A 15616-nucleotide genomic window follows, 5' to 3' on the forward strand; every position below is an offset into this window, starting at 1 on the left:
ATGATCCATCACCAGCTCTGGAGACATCTCACTATGCCAAAGAGTCCCTCCACCAGCTCCCTTCTGAATCTACAGGAATAAAACTTCTCACTATGCTGACTACCTGGATATAAGGTGGGTGCTCAGGGGTCTACATGTACGGGGTCTAGGAGTTAGATTACCTAAGCTTAGGGTCAGTTGCCATGGCAATCAGAATTAACAAAGCACTTAACAAGATAGCAGTCCTAGATCTTCTCTGGGTTCTGGGGAATTAGGCTTTCACTTTAATTGCTCCTGGATCAGAGAGGTTTCTGTCCAGTGACCAGATAATCATAACTTAAGATGATTGTTGCCATAGAGGAGCTCAGACTGTAACAATGCATTATATGAAATCTACAGGAGAGGTGGAAATAGTGACATTGCTAAATTACTGGATAAAATATATTTTCTGGAAGGAAAACTGCTTCCATTCACTTCACCTTCCACCCATGTCAGCAGAACACATAAGTACATGTAGTACTACAGTATATAGGTATAGGGATTAATCTATATACATGCTGTAAAGTAGGATAAGGGCAGTATAAGGATGGTGTAAAAGGTGCCTGGTCTGAGAAGAAAGTATATTCCAGCAATTTAATGCTTGCGTAGACAGCAGCGGCTTATGGCTACACAGTGATTTTCCTGTGAATTGGCCACCTCCTCTGTATTCCTGTCATAGTGGGGCATACGTGGATTATACTAAATGGCTTTTCCGAAATTTCTACAAATAAAATGACTTCTTCCGCAAAGACTACTGCCCTTACACCTTGGCTCCTCTATTAAGATGCAGTCATGAAGATATATTCAGAATGGCATTGCAATTCTCAGTAGTCAGTAAATAAGGCTTCTGTCCTTGCTGTTGTTTCCACTGCTTTTGTCACCACTCATCACATCAGGACAAAGAGGGAAGGTTGCCCACTGTGTCTCTTATGGGGAAGGAAGGGGAAGATCAAGATCCGTAACCAAAAGCTGTCAAAAAATATGGAAATGGTTGAGATCTAGAATATCGAGATTGTTATGGTAACAGAATTGTTGACTTGATGCTAGATTGTATCTTCAGTGAATCAGAACTTCTGCATGAGACTTATTAGATATCTCCGTGTGGTGTTTCTGTTCTGCCAGATCCGATAAATTCTGCCTCAATATATGAGACCTGGTCCGATGGATGAACCATGTATACTGGTGAAGCCGTGTGTACTGGGTACTGGGTAACCAGCCGAGGTTTTATATAATCTGTCTAGATATCATGTTCTTGGGGGCTTTCGTGTGAGAGTTGAGAGACTCCAAGTGCACGTGAACGAGGAGAAAACACATCTGTGTCTAAAGACAGCGGCCAACAAAACACCTTTCTACATGGCACGTAATACTGCAATATCTCACTCCCCCCACATAGCAATCAAAGAGGAATCCTTTCAGGTTAAAGGTGGATTGACAGATTTAGATTAACAGTCTAGAGCTACTTGACCTCGTGTACTTTCACATGTGTAGTAGTGTGCTAATCCTGGACACACGTAGGATTAGCTTTTTGGACATCATGATTTAAATACATTATTTACAGGCCCACAAGTCTGTCTTAAAGGGGGTGTCTGCTTTAACCAAAACAAAACACTTTTTAAAACTTTGTTAGGCCATTCGGCGATAATTCTGCAGGTAGTTGAACATTTACAGATACACGTGTGTCCACTACTCCATTCATCTGTACAAGAAAGGACAAGTGCTGAGCTATCTCTGGCAGCCCCATAGAATTAAAGTGGTGGTCCAGGTGTTTAATATTGATGCCAATGCCTGACTCCTGGCACCCCGCCAGTCAGCTGCTTGATAAGACCAGACATGTCATCGTTCACATGGCCTAGGCGCAGCTCAGTTCCATTCAAGTGACTGGGGCTGAGCTGCAATAGCAAGCACAGTCACTATCCAATGAATGGCACTGTGTGTGTTTGATGGGTAAGAGCCGCTACCACTTCAAATAGCTGAGGCAGATAGTTCATCAATGTAAAATACCGGAAAAATACATTTTAATGGAATGTTGGACATGCATGCCCCCATACTGGTCATACCCCCGCTGATCAGACATTTTAGTTGGCTAAGTTCTTGTCATAAAGACATGGGAAAAAGTTATGAAAATGAGTTTCCAATAGCAGCCAGTCTGATCATGTCTGTTATTTCCTCCCCTAGTTTTTAGAGGTCCACTATACCATACAGGTTGTGATATGGTTAATGGGGGCACACATTTTACTGACCTATTTAACCATACCATGCCTAAACCACTATGATTTTAACATGCCAAAGGAATACAAAATTAAATAGGAAAGTTGAGGAAAACTCCAGACTGCACTAAAAACCATAACCAGACATACTAGACAAATAGCATCCCTAATATAAACCAGAAATATGCAGGTGCCTGGAAATGAAGGAGATGTTCTGGGGAATAGACCTATGTGCAGTCTTGCCCAGCTCAGCGGGCACAATGATGTCACTGCATCGTACCCGCTGCTGGGGAGAGCTAGATAGGCTCACTTCCTCGGGTTACGGGGCTAGGAGAGTATTTGTTTTTTATATCATTAACATTAAGGGTGTAACATTCTTGTAAAGGGTCACTACGGGGCATTTTGCAGTGTGGGGGCCTTTTTATTGTGTAGGGGCACTAAGGGGGCGTTTTACTGTGGGGTTACTATGGGGACATTTTACTGTATGGATGTACTATGGGGGTATTTTACTGTGTGGGGGCACTAAGGTGCATATCTGCTGTGTGGGGGCACTAAGGGGGCATAACTACTGTGTGGAGACACAAAACGGGCATTCTACTGTGTGGGGGCACTAAGGGGGTAGTCTACTTTGAAGGAGGCAGTAAGGGGGCATAACTGTGGGGGCATTATCAGGACATTCTTACTGTGAGGGGTTATTAAGGGGACAAAACTACTGTGAAGGGATGGTAATGGGGAATAATTACTGTGTGAGGGCACAGAAGGGACTTGGCAGGATTGGGTGTGTATAGATGGGCATTGTGTGGAGTTAGAGGCATAGTGTAAAAAACTTGCATATAGGTGCTGCTGTCCCTTCTTGGACTTTTCAAAAGTTGGCAGGTATAAAGTAATGATACCTTTCACTTAAAGGGTTATTCCCATCACAGACAATGAGGGCATATCGCTAGGACCTCTGGGACCCGCACCTACGGAGCGGGGAGAGATTGGTGACTGGATGACCCCGGGAAATACAAGTGAATGGGAGTGCACTGCGCTTGCATATCCACCACTCACATTCATTTCTATGGAGCCAACAGAAATAGCCGAGCCAGCCCATAGAAATGAATGGAGGGTGGCTTCGCATGTGCAGTGCGCCCTCCGCCACTCTCCCCGCTCCATTCTCGTGTAGGTGCAGGTCCTAGAGGTGGGACCCGCACCTATTAGACAATGGGGGCATATCCTAGCGATATGCCCCCATTGTCTGTGATGGGAATACCCCTTTAATGATCTGTTGCCTATTTTAATATATATGCAAATTTTTATCATATAGAGAACCTGCCTTTTTTCTCTGTTAATTTAATGAGAAAGTAATGAGACACCTTCTATGCTTTTCCCATGTGGCCCAAAGATTCACAGCTTGTATTATCAGGCCTCTAGGGGGGGAATCACTGGAAAAAGTCATCACTTCTTTATTCTCTTATCCTTTCTAAGCACCAATTATATGATCCACACTATTTCATACACTATTCACAAGTATCACACCATGTAGACGATAAAAGCAACCAAATCCAACTTCCCTGTCCAATACTGTAACTGAGTTTCATCAGGAAGTCATTGTCCATGGGTAATGTTTAGTCACACTTGTGTATCCCATGATATCCCACAATCAGTGCAAACAATGAAAATCAGACAGCATACAATATATATATGTATACATAAAAAATAAATATATATATATATACTGTATATATTAAACTAGGCTAGAACCAGCCTTGTACCTCACATGGATCTAGAACTGCCATTCATTAGTCCAGTTGCTTTTCTAGATTTAATTCAAGCTGGCAGCTAAGGGAGCGTGCCCTTTCAACTGTAGCTCAGGGACGTGGCCTTTCTGCTGAAGCTCTCCCTATCACAGCTCAGGGGGTATGTCCTTTCCGCTGCAGCTCTCTCCTTGTATCACAGCTTCTAACAGTAGATATAGCTGGTGGAAGTTGATGGAAGAGACTGAGTCTATGGGCCAGATTTATCATTACTCTGACAGCTCACTCCACTTTCACATATGGCTAAAGTCAGTTTTAGCCAAGTCAGATTTATGAACGGCCCTTTAAGACTGTAATAAATGTGGTTTGACGGTAGCAGTTTATCCGTCAGTAAGCAGCTTTACAAAAGTTGCACATCTTTACGAAAAAGTCGCACGTCTTTACGAAAAAGTCGCATGTTCTATTAAAAAGTCTCATAAGATAAGCATGGTCCTCACTGGAGTGAAATTGCGCAATTGTTTGCGACTTTTTAAATAGTCGCAATAGTAAATCTGTCTAGAGATTAATTTACATAAGAAAACACGCCCACTTTCAGAAAACTGGCGAGCATAGTGCAGAGCAGAAAAAAGTCGCAAATTTTTGCGCAGTTTTAGTGATTGCGCAAAAATTTGCAACTTTTTCACTCCATTATTCTGACTTGAGCTAATGATAAATCTGGCCCTATGTGTCCACCTCAGCAAGATGAACAGAGAAATAAGGAAAAGAACAAACAGCAGGTGGCGCTATACAGATCCACTTTATGGAATAATTCTGCGGCTGTGCTAAATTTTTAATTCCATGCAATTACAAAAGTATTCAGAAAAAGGTGCTGGTTTGAAAAATGTACAACATTTATGGGACAACCCATTTAAGGTATTGAAGTTCTATGGTCCCCTGATGAATAGGCTTACAGCTTAAGAAACGCGTTGGGACGTAACTTGTTCATTGTTTAGTGTACCTGAGCGTCAAGGCTTTGACGGCTCAGTGTTGTTACCATCTTTTTGTCCCTCTTTTTGCTTTGGGCGAATGATTGGGGAGTCCACCTTGGCGCCGCAGTCAGGGACAGTCTGAGGGAGAGATTGAGGGGGTTGTTTATGAGGTGGATGCAGGGAAACTACTGGTCTGAGAGACCCGATCCTGTATCCTTTCCATTTTCACCTCTTATGCCTCCCTTGGTCTCTAATTAACAGTGTATACGCACCTTGTATGCTGATGGTATTCATATTCACCATTCACAGTGGTGGGGCTTATTTTATTGATTGATTTAATAAACGTGATGTTTTAATGGGTTACCACACATATATTTTTTTATCTATCTCAGGTACCTCGCTTTGCAAGGTTAGATCCCCTTACACGGGGTCAATTCTTTTCCTTGCGCGCTATACATATATTTTCTTGAAGTTTGAACAAATAAATAAAAAATAAAGCCATTCTTTGTGTAATTATATATATTTTTTTCAGTTTTGCCCTATACTTTCTGTATATCTCTGCTTGCTGTCATTCAATACTGCCTTGTGGATAAAATTCTCTCCTGGTCATGTAATGGGGACTCAGGTGCAGGAACAATTACTGTTACAGCGCACAAGCCAAGTACCTGAGTGATCACCACAAGACAGACAGATTTTTAATCCCTAGGCATAAGCAGTGAATAACAGCAAGCAGAGATCTTGAAAAATTGTAGAACTGGTATTGCCGGTAGAAATTATTATACAAAGAATAACAAAACAAACAAAAGCAGAAGAGACAATTTTTAGCCCAACTGATGCCAAGAATTCAGGGGCGTAACTACCATAGCGGCAGACCATGCGACTGCTATGGAGCTCAGGGCATGAGGGGGCCCAGTCTTAGTTGGAATTATCTCCTCTTCTACTGGGGGTGAAAACTTGGTCAAGACTCTACCCTCTAAATGAACAATTTTCAGCAAATGAGGCAGTGGAAAAAATGGCCCAAGAGTCATTGAAAGGGTCTAGTCGGAAACCCTTCTGCCCTGTGTGGGGGGCCTGGTTTGATCCTTGCTATGGGGCCCTTACTTCTCTATGTACACCACTGCAAGAAGTGTATGCAGTCACGTGCACAAATAAATGCACTGACCTTTTGGAATCCCCCAAGAAGACACACAAGCAATGTCATTATGATAAAATCCATATCAGCTTGTACTAACACTACGGAAAATGAGTAAAAACTAGTAATGATTGAATACGGATTTCATCCACAATCATTTTTGTATATACAGGTCTTTAGATGTAAAAAAAAAACCTCAAACTAAATGAGAACAGAACATGATACTAAGGGGTAAATCTATCATTCCCACTATGCCTCTTGTTGGCATTAAAAAGTTGCAAAAAAAAACACCATTGCAACTTTTTTAGTCACAAATGGCATTTTTATGTGGCAGGGCCATTGCCACCTTCAAATTCACCATTATTTACACCAGAAACTGGCGTAAATTTCAGTCTGCAGTACGGCATGTCATTTATATAGGCCTGCATTACATGCCTCCTCCAGCAGCGTAACACATGATAAATCAGGACCTAAGTGTATTATAGAAAAGAGTCTTCTGGATTTAAGCAAATAAAGCGTACTCGCTGTGTAATGTAAAGGCTCTAGCATGCAGGTCCTTCCGCTGTGACATCCAGAGACACTAGGCCTTACTCCAGACCAGTTCAGTAATCCCAAGGACGGCTAACCAAGCTTTCCAATGTGATCATTCTGCATAGAGCAGCCTATGTCTCAGCTTCCTAACGTTTTTATAGCTGTTGTAATGCTACCAATGGTTTTGTCTGTTTTTTTAGCCATTTCCTACACTGTGAAGACCAACTGGCTGTGATTCAAGATGGCTGCCATAGTGACTACACAATCATCATATCCAGTGCTGCACAGACTATCAGTCAGAACTACTGACGATGATATAGAAAGAATTGAAAATGGAAACAGCAGGTACAGTACTGTCACATTTCATATATCATGTACAAAAAGTTCAATGCGTCATCTGCCATACATACCATCAAAAAGTCAAAAAGTTATTTTACGGGCAAGTTACACAAATGAGAAACTGCACCTCCAACACAAAGCGACAAAACCACAGCAAGCACAGCGCACACTGCTCCTGGCATTATTAGCTGCGACTGTGGAGGGTGTACTGTGTTAATGGAAGCTATGTTCTTATCTACACTGGAGGATCCATTAGGGACCTTCATCAATGATTCCATCAAAAATGCTGGGTTGCATGACAGAAACCCGACGGACCGCCATTTGGGCATCGCCCTTTAAGTATGTTCTTTGTGCTCTAAAATAACAAAATAATGTTGCCATTTTTAACATTAAAAACTCCCTATGTGAATGTGGCTTATTATTGTGTTTTTCGCTTTAGCAGGGACCATCCAGGTTTAGAGGTTATGTATGGAAACTAGTGTCGTGAAAAACAAGCAGACAGATGTTTTCTTCCACTTCACATTTAGGCCTCATGCACACGACCGTTGTGTGCATCCGTGGCCGTTGTGCCGTTTTCAGTTTTTTTTCACGGACCCATTGACTTTCAATGGGTCCGTGGAAAAATCGGAAAAGGCACCGTTTGGCAGCCGCATCCGTGATTCGTGTTTCCTGGCCGTGAAAAAAATAGGACCTGTCCTATTTTTTTCACGGCCAACGGTTTACGGACCCATTCAAGTCAATGGGTCCGTGAAAAATCACGGATGCACACAAGATTGTCATCCGTGTCCGTGATCCGTGTCCGTTTTTTCCTATCATTTCAATGGCAAACTTGACTTAGATTTTTTTTTCTTCATTTTTCATGTCCGTGGATCCTCCAAAAAACAAGGAAGACCCACGGACGAAAAAACGGTCACGGATCACGGACCTACGGGCCTGGTTTTTGCGGACCTTAAAAAAAAACGGTCGTGTGCATGAGGCCTTAGAAACATTCACTTCTTTATTAGACTAGTCATTTTTTGCTTTCACACTGGTTAGTTTGATATTATTTCTGAAAAACAAAGAGAAGATGGTTGAAATGTGGCAATTTCTAAAGCTCATTAAATGAATACATGCCAAGTACAGCATCTGAATAGTAGGGATCAGGTCTTCCAGGTGAAAGGGAAAAGCAATCTTTATTACTTAGCGTATTGTCGTTAGCACATCTCCGGTTTATCTGTGGCGGTGTGCTGCTGACAAACAAGGATTTCTGGTGCTGCAGGAAAGATGCCATCATGCAACATATGAGCTTGTTTATTGGGTGATCAGCGGCCAGTCATCAGGAATAAGGATTCATATGAATGTTTATTCCCCATAATTGGCCCAGTCCGATGGCAAATTATACTTTGACAAGCTGTAGAGAAAAAGGCACGGATCACACATGCACATACTATGCATTGATCTATCACTGCTAAGCATAATTTATGAATATGAACACAAGGCTCTTAGTCAGTGTCGGACTGGGGTACCTAGGGCCCACCAGTAAAATTTATTTTGGGAGCCCACCGTACGGATACATTCAAATGTAATAAATAATTTACCACATTTTTTATATGAACATAGGCTGGTTGAGGTGCTGTACATTCAATATATGTATGTAGTACAGTAAGTCTAATGTGTTATGTGCCAATTATGCAGGGGGTGGGAGACTAGGGGCCCACCTTGCTCAGGGGCCCACCGGGGAATTCCCCTGTGGACCAGTTCGAGCCTGCTCTTAGTATACGTTTTGCTCAAAATGCATAGACTCACTCACCGTCCCTACACTAATTTGGTGCTGTACCACATGGCCACCAACGCCGCAACACATCACCTGCCACCGGCAAGACCCAACAGCCCAAAAACACCCCTGCTGTTAGACTAAGCCCCCTTGGCTCTTGGTCACACCAACCCACATGCACAGCACTACAGCACCAACAGCTGTAGGGATCCACTCAAAAGAAGCCACCTTGATGTATGCAAAGAGCTTTGTGTTCATACTAATAAATGATGCTGAAAAGCAATAGATCAATACATGGCACCTGGAGGTGTAATCCATGTCATTTTCCACAGTTGGCATGGAAATACAGGATCCTCTACCCATTGCAGGTGGCAGGGTGTTGTGGTATGATGTGAAGGTGGCAATGTTAATTTTTTTTATTGGTTTGATGCATAGTTGATGCATATGGTTGTTTCTGGGAGACCTGAATACTTTGTAGAGAGTTAAATGTTAAAATGAAGCTTCGCTTTTGGACAAATTTAATCCTAAATATGTAGCATTTAGTAAGATATCTGTTGTTTTATGCAGCATTCATTAGGGCTCATGCACATGACCGTATTTCCTTTTCATGTCCGTTCAGTTTTTTTTGCAGCCTGTATGTGGGCAGACAAGGGCAGGCATCGTTACAATGGATCAGAAAAAAAAATTGATGCAACACAGACCTCACACAGATGTCATCCGTTTTCTTTGTGAGAGCTTCTCTCTCCTCGTTCTAGTGATCTTTGGGGTCTCAGCACTCAGACCCCCACCGATCAAAACGTTGGATACGTCTCAATGACATATCACCACTCAGACTGAGTCAAAGATTTCCATGACTAGAATCACTAAATCAGTTTGCGCGCTGCCATACAATAGTGGCCCCCAGCAGTATTAATGTCTCCCATAGTGGCCCCCAGCAGTAATAATGTCCCCCATAGTGGGGTTAAATGGCTGTGATCAGCATTATTGCCGGTCGCAGACATTAGCCCTGGGTCTCTACTGTTTGAAATAGCAGAGAATCAGCGGCTATAGAGCCCACTGCACTCGCGAACAGATACCATATTTAAAACTTCTTCTTCTGCCGTACAGGTACGGCGCTGGGACAGAAGGGGTTAAAGAGCCTCTGTCAGCGTGATCAACCTTATGAAACCAGGCATATTGCTTGGTAGGGTTGATCATGCTGATTGAGGAGTTTTATCTTTATGCAAATTAGGCAACTTTGAGCATCGTTAAAAAATGGTATGGTACATGTACTGTATGTGATAATGTCCAAGTCGTTGTATGGAGCGGCTTCTGTGCTAAGGCTGCTCCATACATGGCAGGTGCTGGCTATAAAATACAGCAGGCACCTGGCCACAATAACGTGGAACCTGGCCATTTAACCCCTTAAATGCAACAGCCAATAGCGATTGCAGCATCTGTGGAAATGGGCAGAGGGAAGGGGCTCCCTCTGCCTTCCGATATTATCACAGTTATCATGACAGCCTGGGGCCTGCTGAATGGGTCTGGATCCATCACGGCAGCCTCACGGATGGTGCCTGTGCATTGGGGACCACAGTCCCCCAATGCAAGGAATGGCCGAACAACGGCCGCGTGCAAGAGGCCTAAAGCTGAGTATGAACCCAGCTCAGCATGCGGAGTGTCATAATGCCATAGACCATTCTAGTTCTCTATTATGGTCCATGGGACAAGTAATCAAAAGATGCTGGGTTCTGGCCCCCTAAGGGGGCTAAAAGTTTTAAAAAGACTATTAAAAATTCAAATCACCCCCCTTTACCAATTTTACATATAAAAATAAACTATAAAAAATAAACATAACAAGTATCGCTGCATATGAAATTGTCTGAACTATTAAAATATTTTTAAAAAACCCACTTGATTTGCAATTTTTTTAATTTTGTCCTCCTAAAAAAAAAAAAAGTTATCAAAAAGTTGTACATACCCCAAAAGTGGTATCAATAAAAACTACAGTTTTGCAAGCTCTCATATTACTCTGTGGACGGACCCTAAAAAAGTTATGATTTTGGGGGTCATTTATCAAACTGGTGTAAAGTAGAACTGGCTTAGTTGCCCATAGCAACCCATCATATTCCTCCTTTCATTTTCCAAAGGAGCTGTCCAAAATGAACAGTGGAATCTGATTGGTTACTGTAGACAACTAAGCCACTGACTTTACATCAGTTTGATAAATGACCCCCAATTTATTGTTTTAAAAGTGCTAAAACAAAATACAAACTCTACAAATCTGGTATTGATGTAATCGTATCGACCCACAGAATAAGGATCTTATGTGCACAGTGAATGTCGTAATATCAAAACCTGAAAAACCTTGGCAGCATTGTGGATTTCTTTCAATTTTACCATTCAACATTGAATTTTACCATTCAATGTTCCCATTTTCCAACACAAGACATAGTAAATTAAATGATAAGTCCTCATATGACTACTTGAACAGAAAATTGAAAAAAATTATGGCTCCTGGAATGTGGGGAGGAATTTAAATTAAATCCTAATATTCCCAACCTCTGCAGTATACATAATGTCCCCCATAGGCCTCTTTCACACGGGCGAGTTTTCCACGCGCGTGCAATGCGTGAGTTGAACGCATTGCACCCGCACTGAATCCGGACCCATTCATTTCTATGGGGCTGTGCACATGAGCTGTGATTTTCACGCATCACTTGTGCGTTGCGTGTAAATCGCAGCAAGTTCTATTTTGTGCGTTTTTCACGCAACGCAGGCCCCATAGAAGTGAATGGGGCTGCGTGAAAATCGCAAGTGCAGATGGGGTGCGATTTTCACGCACGGTTTCTAGGAGACGATTGGGATGGGGACCCGATCATTATTATTTTCCCTTATAACATGGTTATAAGGGAAAATAATAGCATTCTGAATATAGAATGCTAAGTAAAATAGAGCTGGAGGGGTTAAAAATAAATAAATAATTTAACTCACCTTAATCCACTTGTTCGCGCAGCCGGCATCTCTTTTGTCTTTATCTGTGAGGAAAAGGACCTTTGATGACGTCACTACGCTCATCACATGGTCCATCACATGATCCATGGTGATGAATCATGTGATGGACCATGTGATGAACGCAGTGACGTCATCAAAGGTCCTATTCCTCACAGATGAAGACTGAAGAGATGCCGGCTGCACGAACAAGTGGATTGAGGTGAGTTAAATTTTTTTTTATTTTATTTTTAACCCCTCCAGCCCTATTTTACTTAGCATTCTGTATTCAGAATGCTATTATTTTCCCTTATAACCATGTTATAAGGGAAAATAATACAATCTACACAACCTTGTACCCAAACCTGAACTTTTGTGAAGAAGTTCGGGTCTGGGTACCACAGTCAGTTTTTTATCACGTGCGTGCAAAACGCATTGCACCTGCGCGATAAAAACTGAACAACGGAACGCAATCGCAGTCAAAACTGACTTGGGTACCTACTTGCGCGGGTTTGCTGAAACGAATCCAGACCTTATCCGGACACGCTCGTGTGAAAGAGGCCATAGTGTCCCCCAGCTTTAATAATATTCCCAATAGTGGCCCACAGCAGTAATAATGTCCCCCATAGGGGCCCACCGCAGTGATGATGTCCCCCGTAGGGGCCCACCGCGGTAATAATGTCCCCCATAGTTGCTCCCAACAGTAATAATATCCACCATAGTGTCCCACAGCGGTAATAATGTAAATGTGAATTTTTTCAATTAAATTCCTGCTGACTCTGGGCTTTGAAGTCAAGGACAGAGCCGGCTCCAGGTGTATGTGGGCCCTTGGGCGATAAATCTCAGTGGGCCACCATGTGGCATTTAACCCCTTTCAGCACCTGAGGGGTTAATAGATGTGGCTCGGCGGATCGCAACGCCCTGTCATTGAAGGTTGGTGACGGCTGTGTCATAGAGCCGGAACCCGGCGTGTACATTTAAATAAGTGGTTAATTATATTCATTGGTGGTGCAGTGGACCCACCCCAGTGTTATAATCATTGGTGGCGCAGCAGCCTCCCCCACCCTCCCCTTAATTCCTTCATTGGTGGCGCAGTGTTAACAGCCCCCCATCCTCTCCTCAGTTATCTTCTCATTGGTAGCAGTGGTGACTCTCTTCTTTTCCACTGTGCCGGCTCAGGAGAACATGGTGCACGCTGAGGGCAGCGCGTGCCATGTTCTCAGCACAGTGGGCCCCCCCAGGAGCAGTGAGCCCCTGCACTTGCCCAAGTATGCAGGGTGCTGAGGCCGGCCCTGGTCAAGGAGGAGATTCTATCAGTAATTGACAGCTATCCCTGTGTACACAGTCATAGAGGATGGCTGTCAATCACTGATAGGACCGCCTCCTTGACTTTTATACCCCGATCGGATCGGATGTGGACCCATTCTGTTCAATGGGTCTGCCAAAAATGCGGACAGCACACCATGTGCTGTCCGCATCCATATTTCCATTCCGCAGTCCCGTTACAATGGGTCGGCAAAAAAGACAAAACGGATCCAACACTGACGTCGTGATCGTAAAATGGATACGGTTACATGAATTCATCCTTAGGCCTCATGCACACGACCGTTTTTTTTTAAGGTCCGCAAAAACGGGGTCCGTAGGTCCGTGATCCGTGACAGTTTTTTCGTCCGTGGGTCTTCCTTGTTTTTTGGAGGATCCACGGACATGAAAAATGAAAAAGAAATCTAAGTCAAGTTTGCCATTGAAATGATAGGAAAAAACGGACACGGATCACGGACACGGATCACGGACACGGATGCCAATCTTGTGTGCATCCGTGATTTTTCACGGACCCATTGACTTGAATGGGTCCGTGAACCGTTGGCCGTGAAAAAAATAGGACAGGTCATATTTTTTTCACGGCCAGGAAACACGGATCACGGATGCGGCTGCCAAACGGTGCATTTTCCGATTTTTCCACGGACCCATTGAAAGTCAATGGGTCCGTGAAAAAAAACGGAAAACGGCACAACGGCCACGGATGCACACAACGGTCGTGTGCATGAGGCCTTATACTGAGTCTTTTTCTATAAATGATATATCAATCTTCTCAGCTCCTCCTGCTCTATAACAGGCTGCCTTCAGCTCAGATACTATGCTGAACGTGACAGGCTCCCTTTATACTAGTGGGCTATAGGGGCATCTTCTGTACAGATCTTAACCTGGAGTTCAGGAGTGCTAATGAACATGTCAATAATATGTATTCTCACTGCTTATCACTAACATGTATTATTTTATCACTTCCATGCAAATAATCTTATAAACATCCACAGATGGCTGATGTGAATTAGCTTCTAGGCGTTTCTGGTGATTTCTATGCTCGGAGACTTGGATTTGATAGTTTGGTCTCCTTCATTATAGGTGTCAATGTGTGAAAACAAATTTATTTTACAATCAGAAACAAAGTCACATCAGACATGTTTCCATTAGCTGCTTCCCGGCTGGGACTCTTATATAACACTGCCCCCTACAGCCATCTTTATATCACAACTCTGACAAGCCACTGATTAGTCATCAGAATCCGTCTCTGAAGTTCTACTCTTAATAAAAAATAATGTTAATTTATTTATTCATCTACAATTAATAACTGATGTATCTTTAGAATAATGGACATTTTACTAACAATGTAATATCACAAAAGCTCATGTGTGTCAAATTCACAAAAATATTTTAGAAATACCTTTTAATTCAAATAATATATATTTGTTTGCCAAAAATATATTGCAAGCCCTGATGTCTTAAAGGGGTTTACCAGTTTTAAAACAATTATCTGCTGCCCTCCAAGGTGATGTGGAGGGAAGCCCCACTGTTTGCTTAAGGCTCCTTCGGTTAGCTGCTCGTCAGCTTCTGGCGTGGGTGGGGGCCACGTGTGCTGACTGGTCACAGCTACCAGGTTACACGTCACTGCTGTAGCTGTGGTCTGCAGCGGTATCTGTGATCACGTCCATTCTGGAAGTGGACAAGCAGAGAACCTGAGCTAGGCGAGCCCAAGGAGCGGGAACAGAGCAGCAGGGAGCATGAAAGTATGCCTACCTACATAGGTCCAGTGGGGAGGGCGGGCTGGACAACCCCTTTAAGGGGGGCTCAGGGGCCTGTATTACAAATGATACATGGTAGGTGAGAGTCCTGTTACAGTTGGGGCCCATTGGGCTTCATGTCATGCCTCTAAACAGTATTATGTTTCTTTAATATAGTTGTATTTTCATTGTAACATGTTCTTTATCCATACTATTGTATCTGCCTTTTCTTACAACTTACACTCAAGATGCAACTTTGTTTTTTTTCCCTCTGAAGGGCTCATTCTCTGTGTGAGGACACCTCATCAGAGCTCCAACGGGTCATTGCATTGGATCCCAGAGGCCTTACTGAGTCCCGCAGAAGTTCATTCACAGGAAGGGGAGGCATGGCCAGGTAATGCGAAACTGAAGATAAGACAATTCATTATCGAGCATATTATATAGTGTCTAGTTCATAACAATTTTGAATTAACTGGGAATGTGAGTTTTTTCTGGCGTCTGCATTGCTGTAATTTGCACCAAATTTATCAAACGTCACACATTGATAAATTTGGGGTATCTTTAAAGTGAATCTGTCACCACAATCATTATTATCTGTAGTACTGCAGATAAGGAGTCCAGATCACCATTTCTTATTTTACTAATTTCCCCCTCTTCCCCTGCTATCAGCATTTAAAGCTGTGCTCAATAAATAAATAGCAGGATCATGGTGACAGATTCCCTTTAAACACTTTTTTTATGGATGTTTTTTTTTTTTGCAAACCCTACTGAAGTTAATTTTTACAACATTTGATAAACATGGTTTCCACTTATATGACAGGCGAACCACACCCACTATTCATAAGTGTCGAGAGCTGCGTTGTCACTAAGGCTAGGTCTACACGACGACATTTGTCGCGCAAC

General features: G+C 42.8%; 1 protein-coding gene across 1 annotated transcript in view; it reads left to right on the top strand.

Moving 5' to 3' along the window:
* The first annotated feature begins 6833 nt into the window (after positions 1-6833).
* CNGA3 (cyclic nucleotide gated channel subunit alpha 3) overlaps positions 6834-15616 on the top strand; it is a 30615-nt gene continuing 21832 nt past the window's right edge. The window contains exons 1-2 of the mRNA XM_044285546.1: positions 6834-6937; positions 14991-15107. Coding sequence (XP_044141481.1) covers positions 6834-6937; positions 14991-15107 — 221 coding nt within the window. The remainder of the gene's footprint in view (positions 6938-14990; positions 15108-15616) is intronic.

Source organism: Bufo gargarizans, chromosome 3 (genome assembly GCF_014858855.1).
Source record: "Bufo gargarizans isolate SCDJY-AF-19 chromosome 3, ASM1485885v1, whole genome shotgun sequence".
Classification (NCBI taxonomy): Eukaryota; Metazoa; Chordata; class Amphibia; order Anura; family Bufonidae; genus Bufo; species Bufo gargarizans.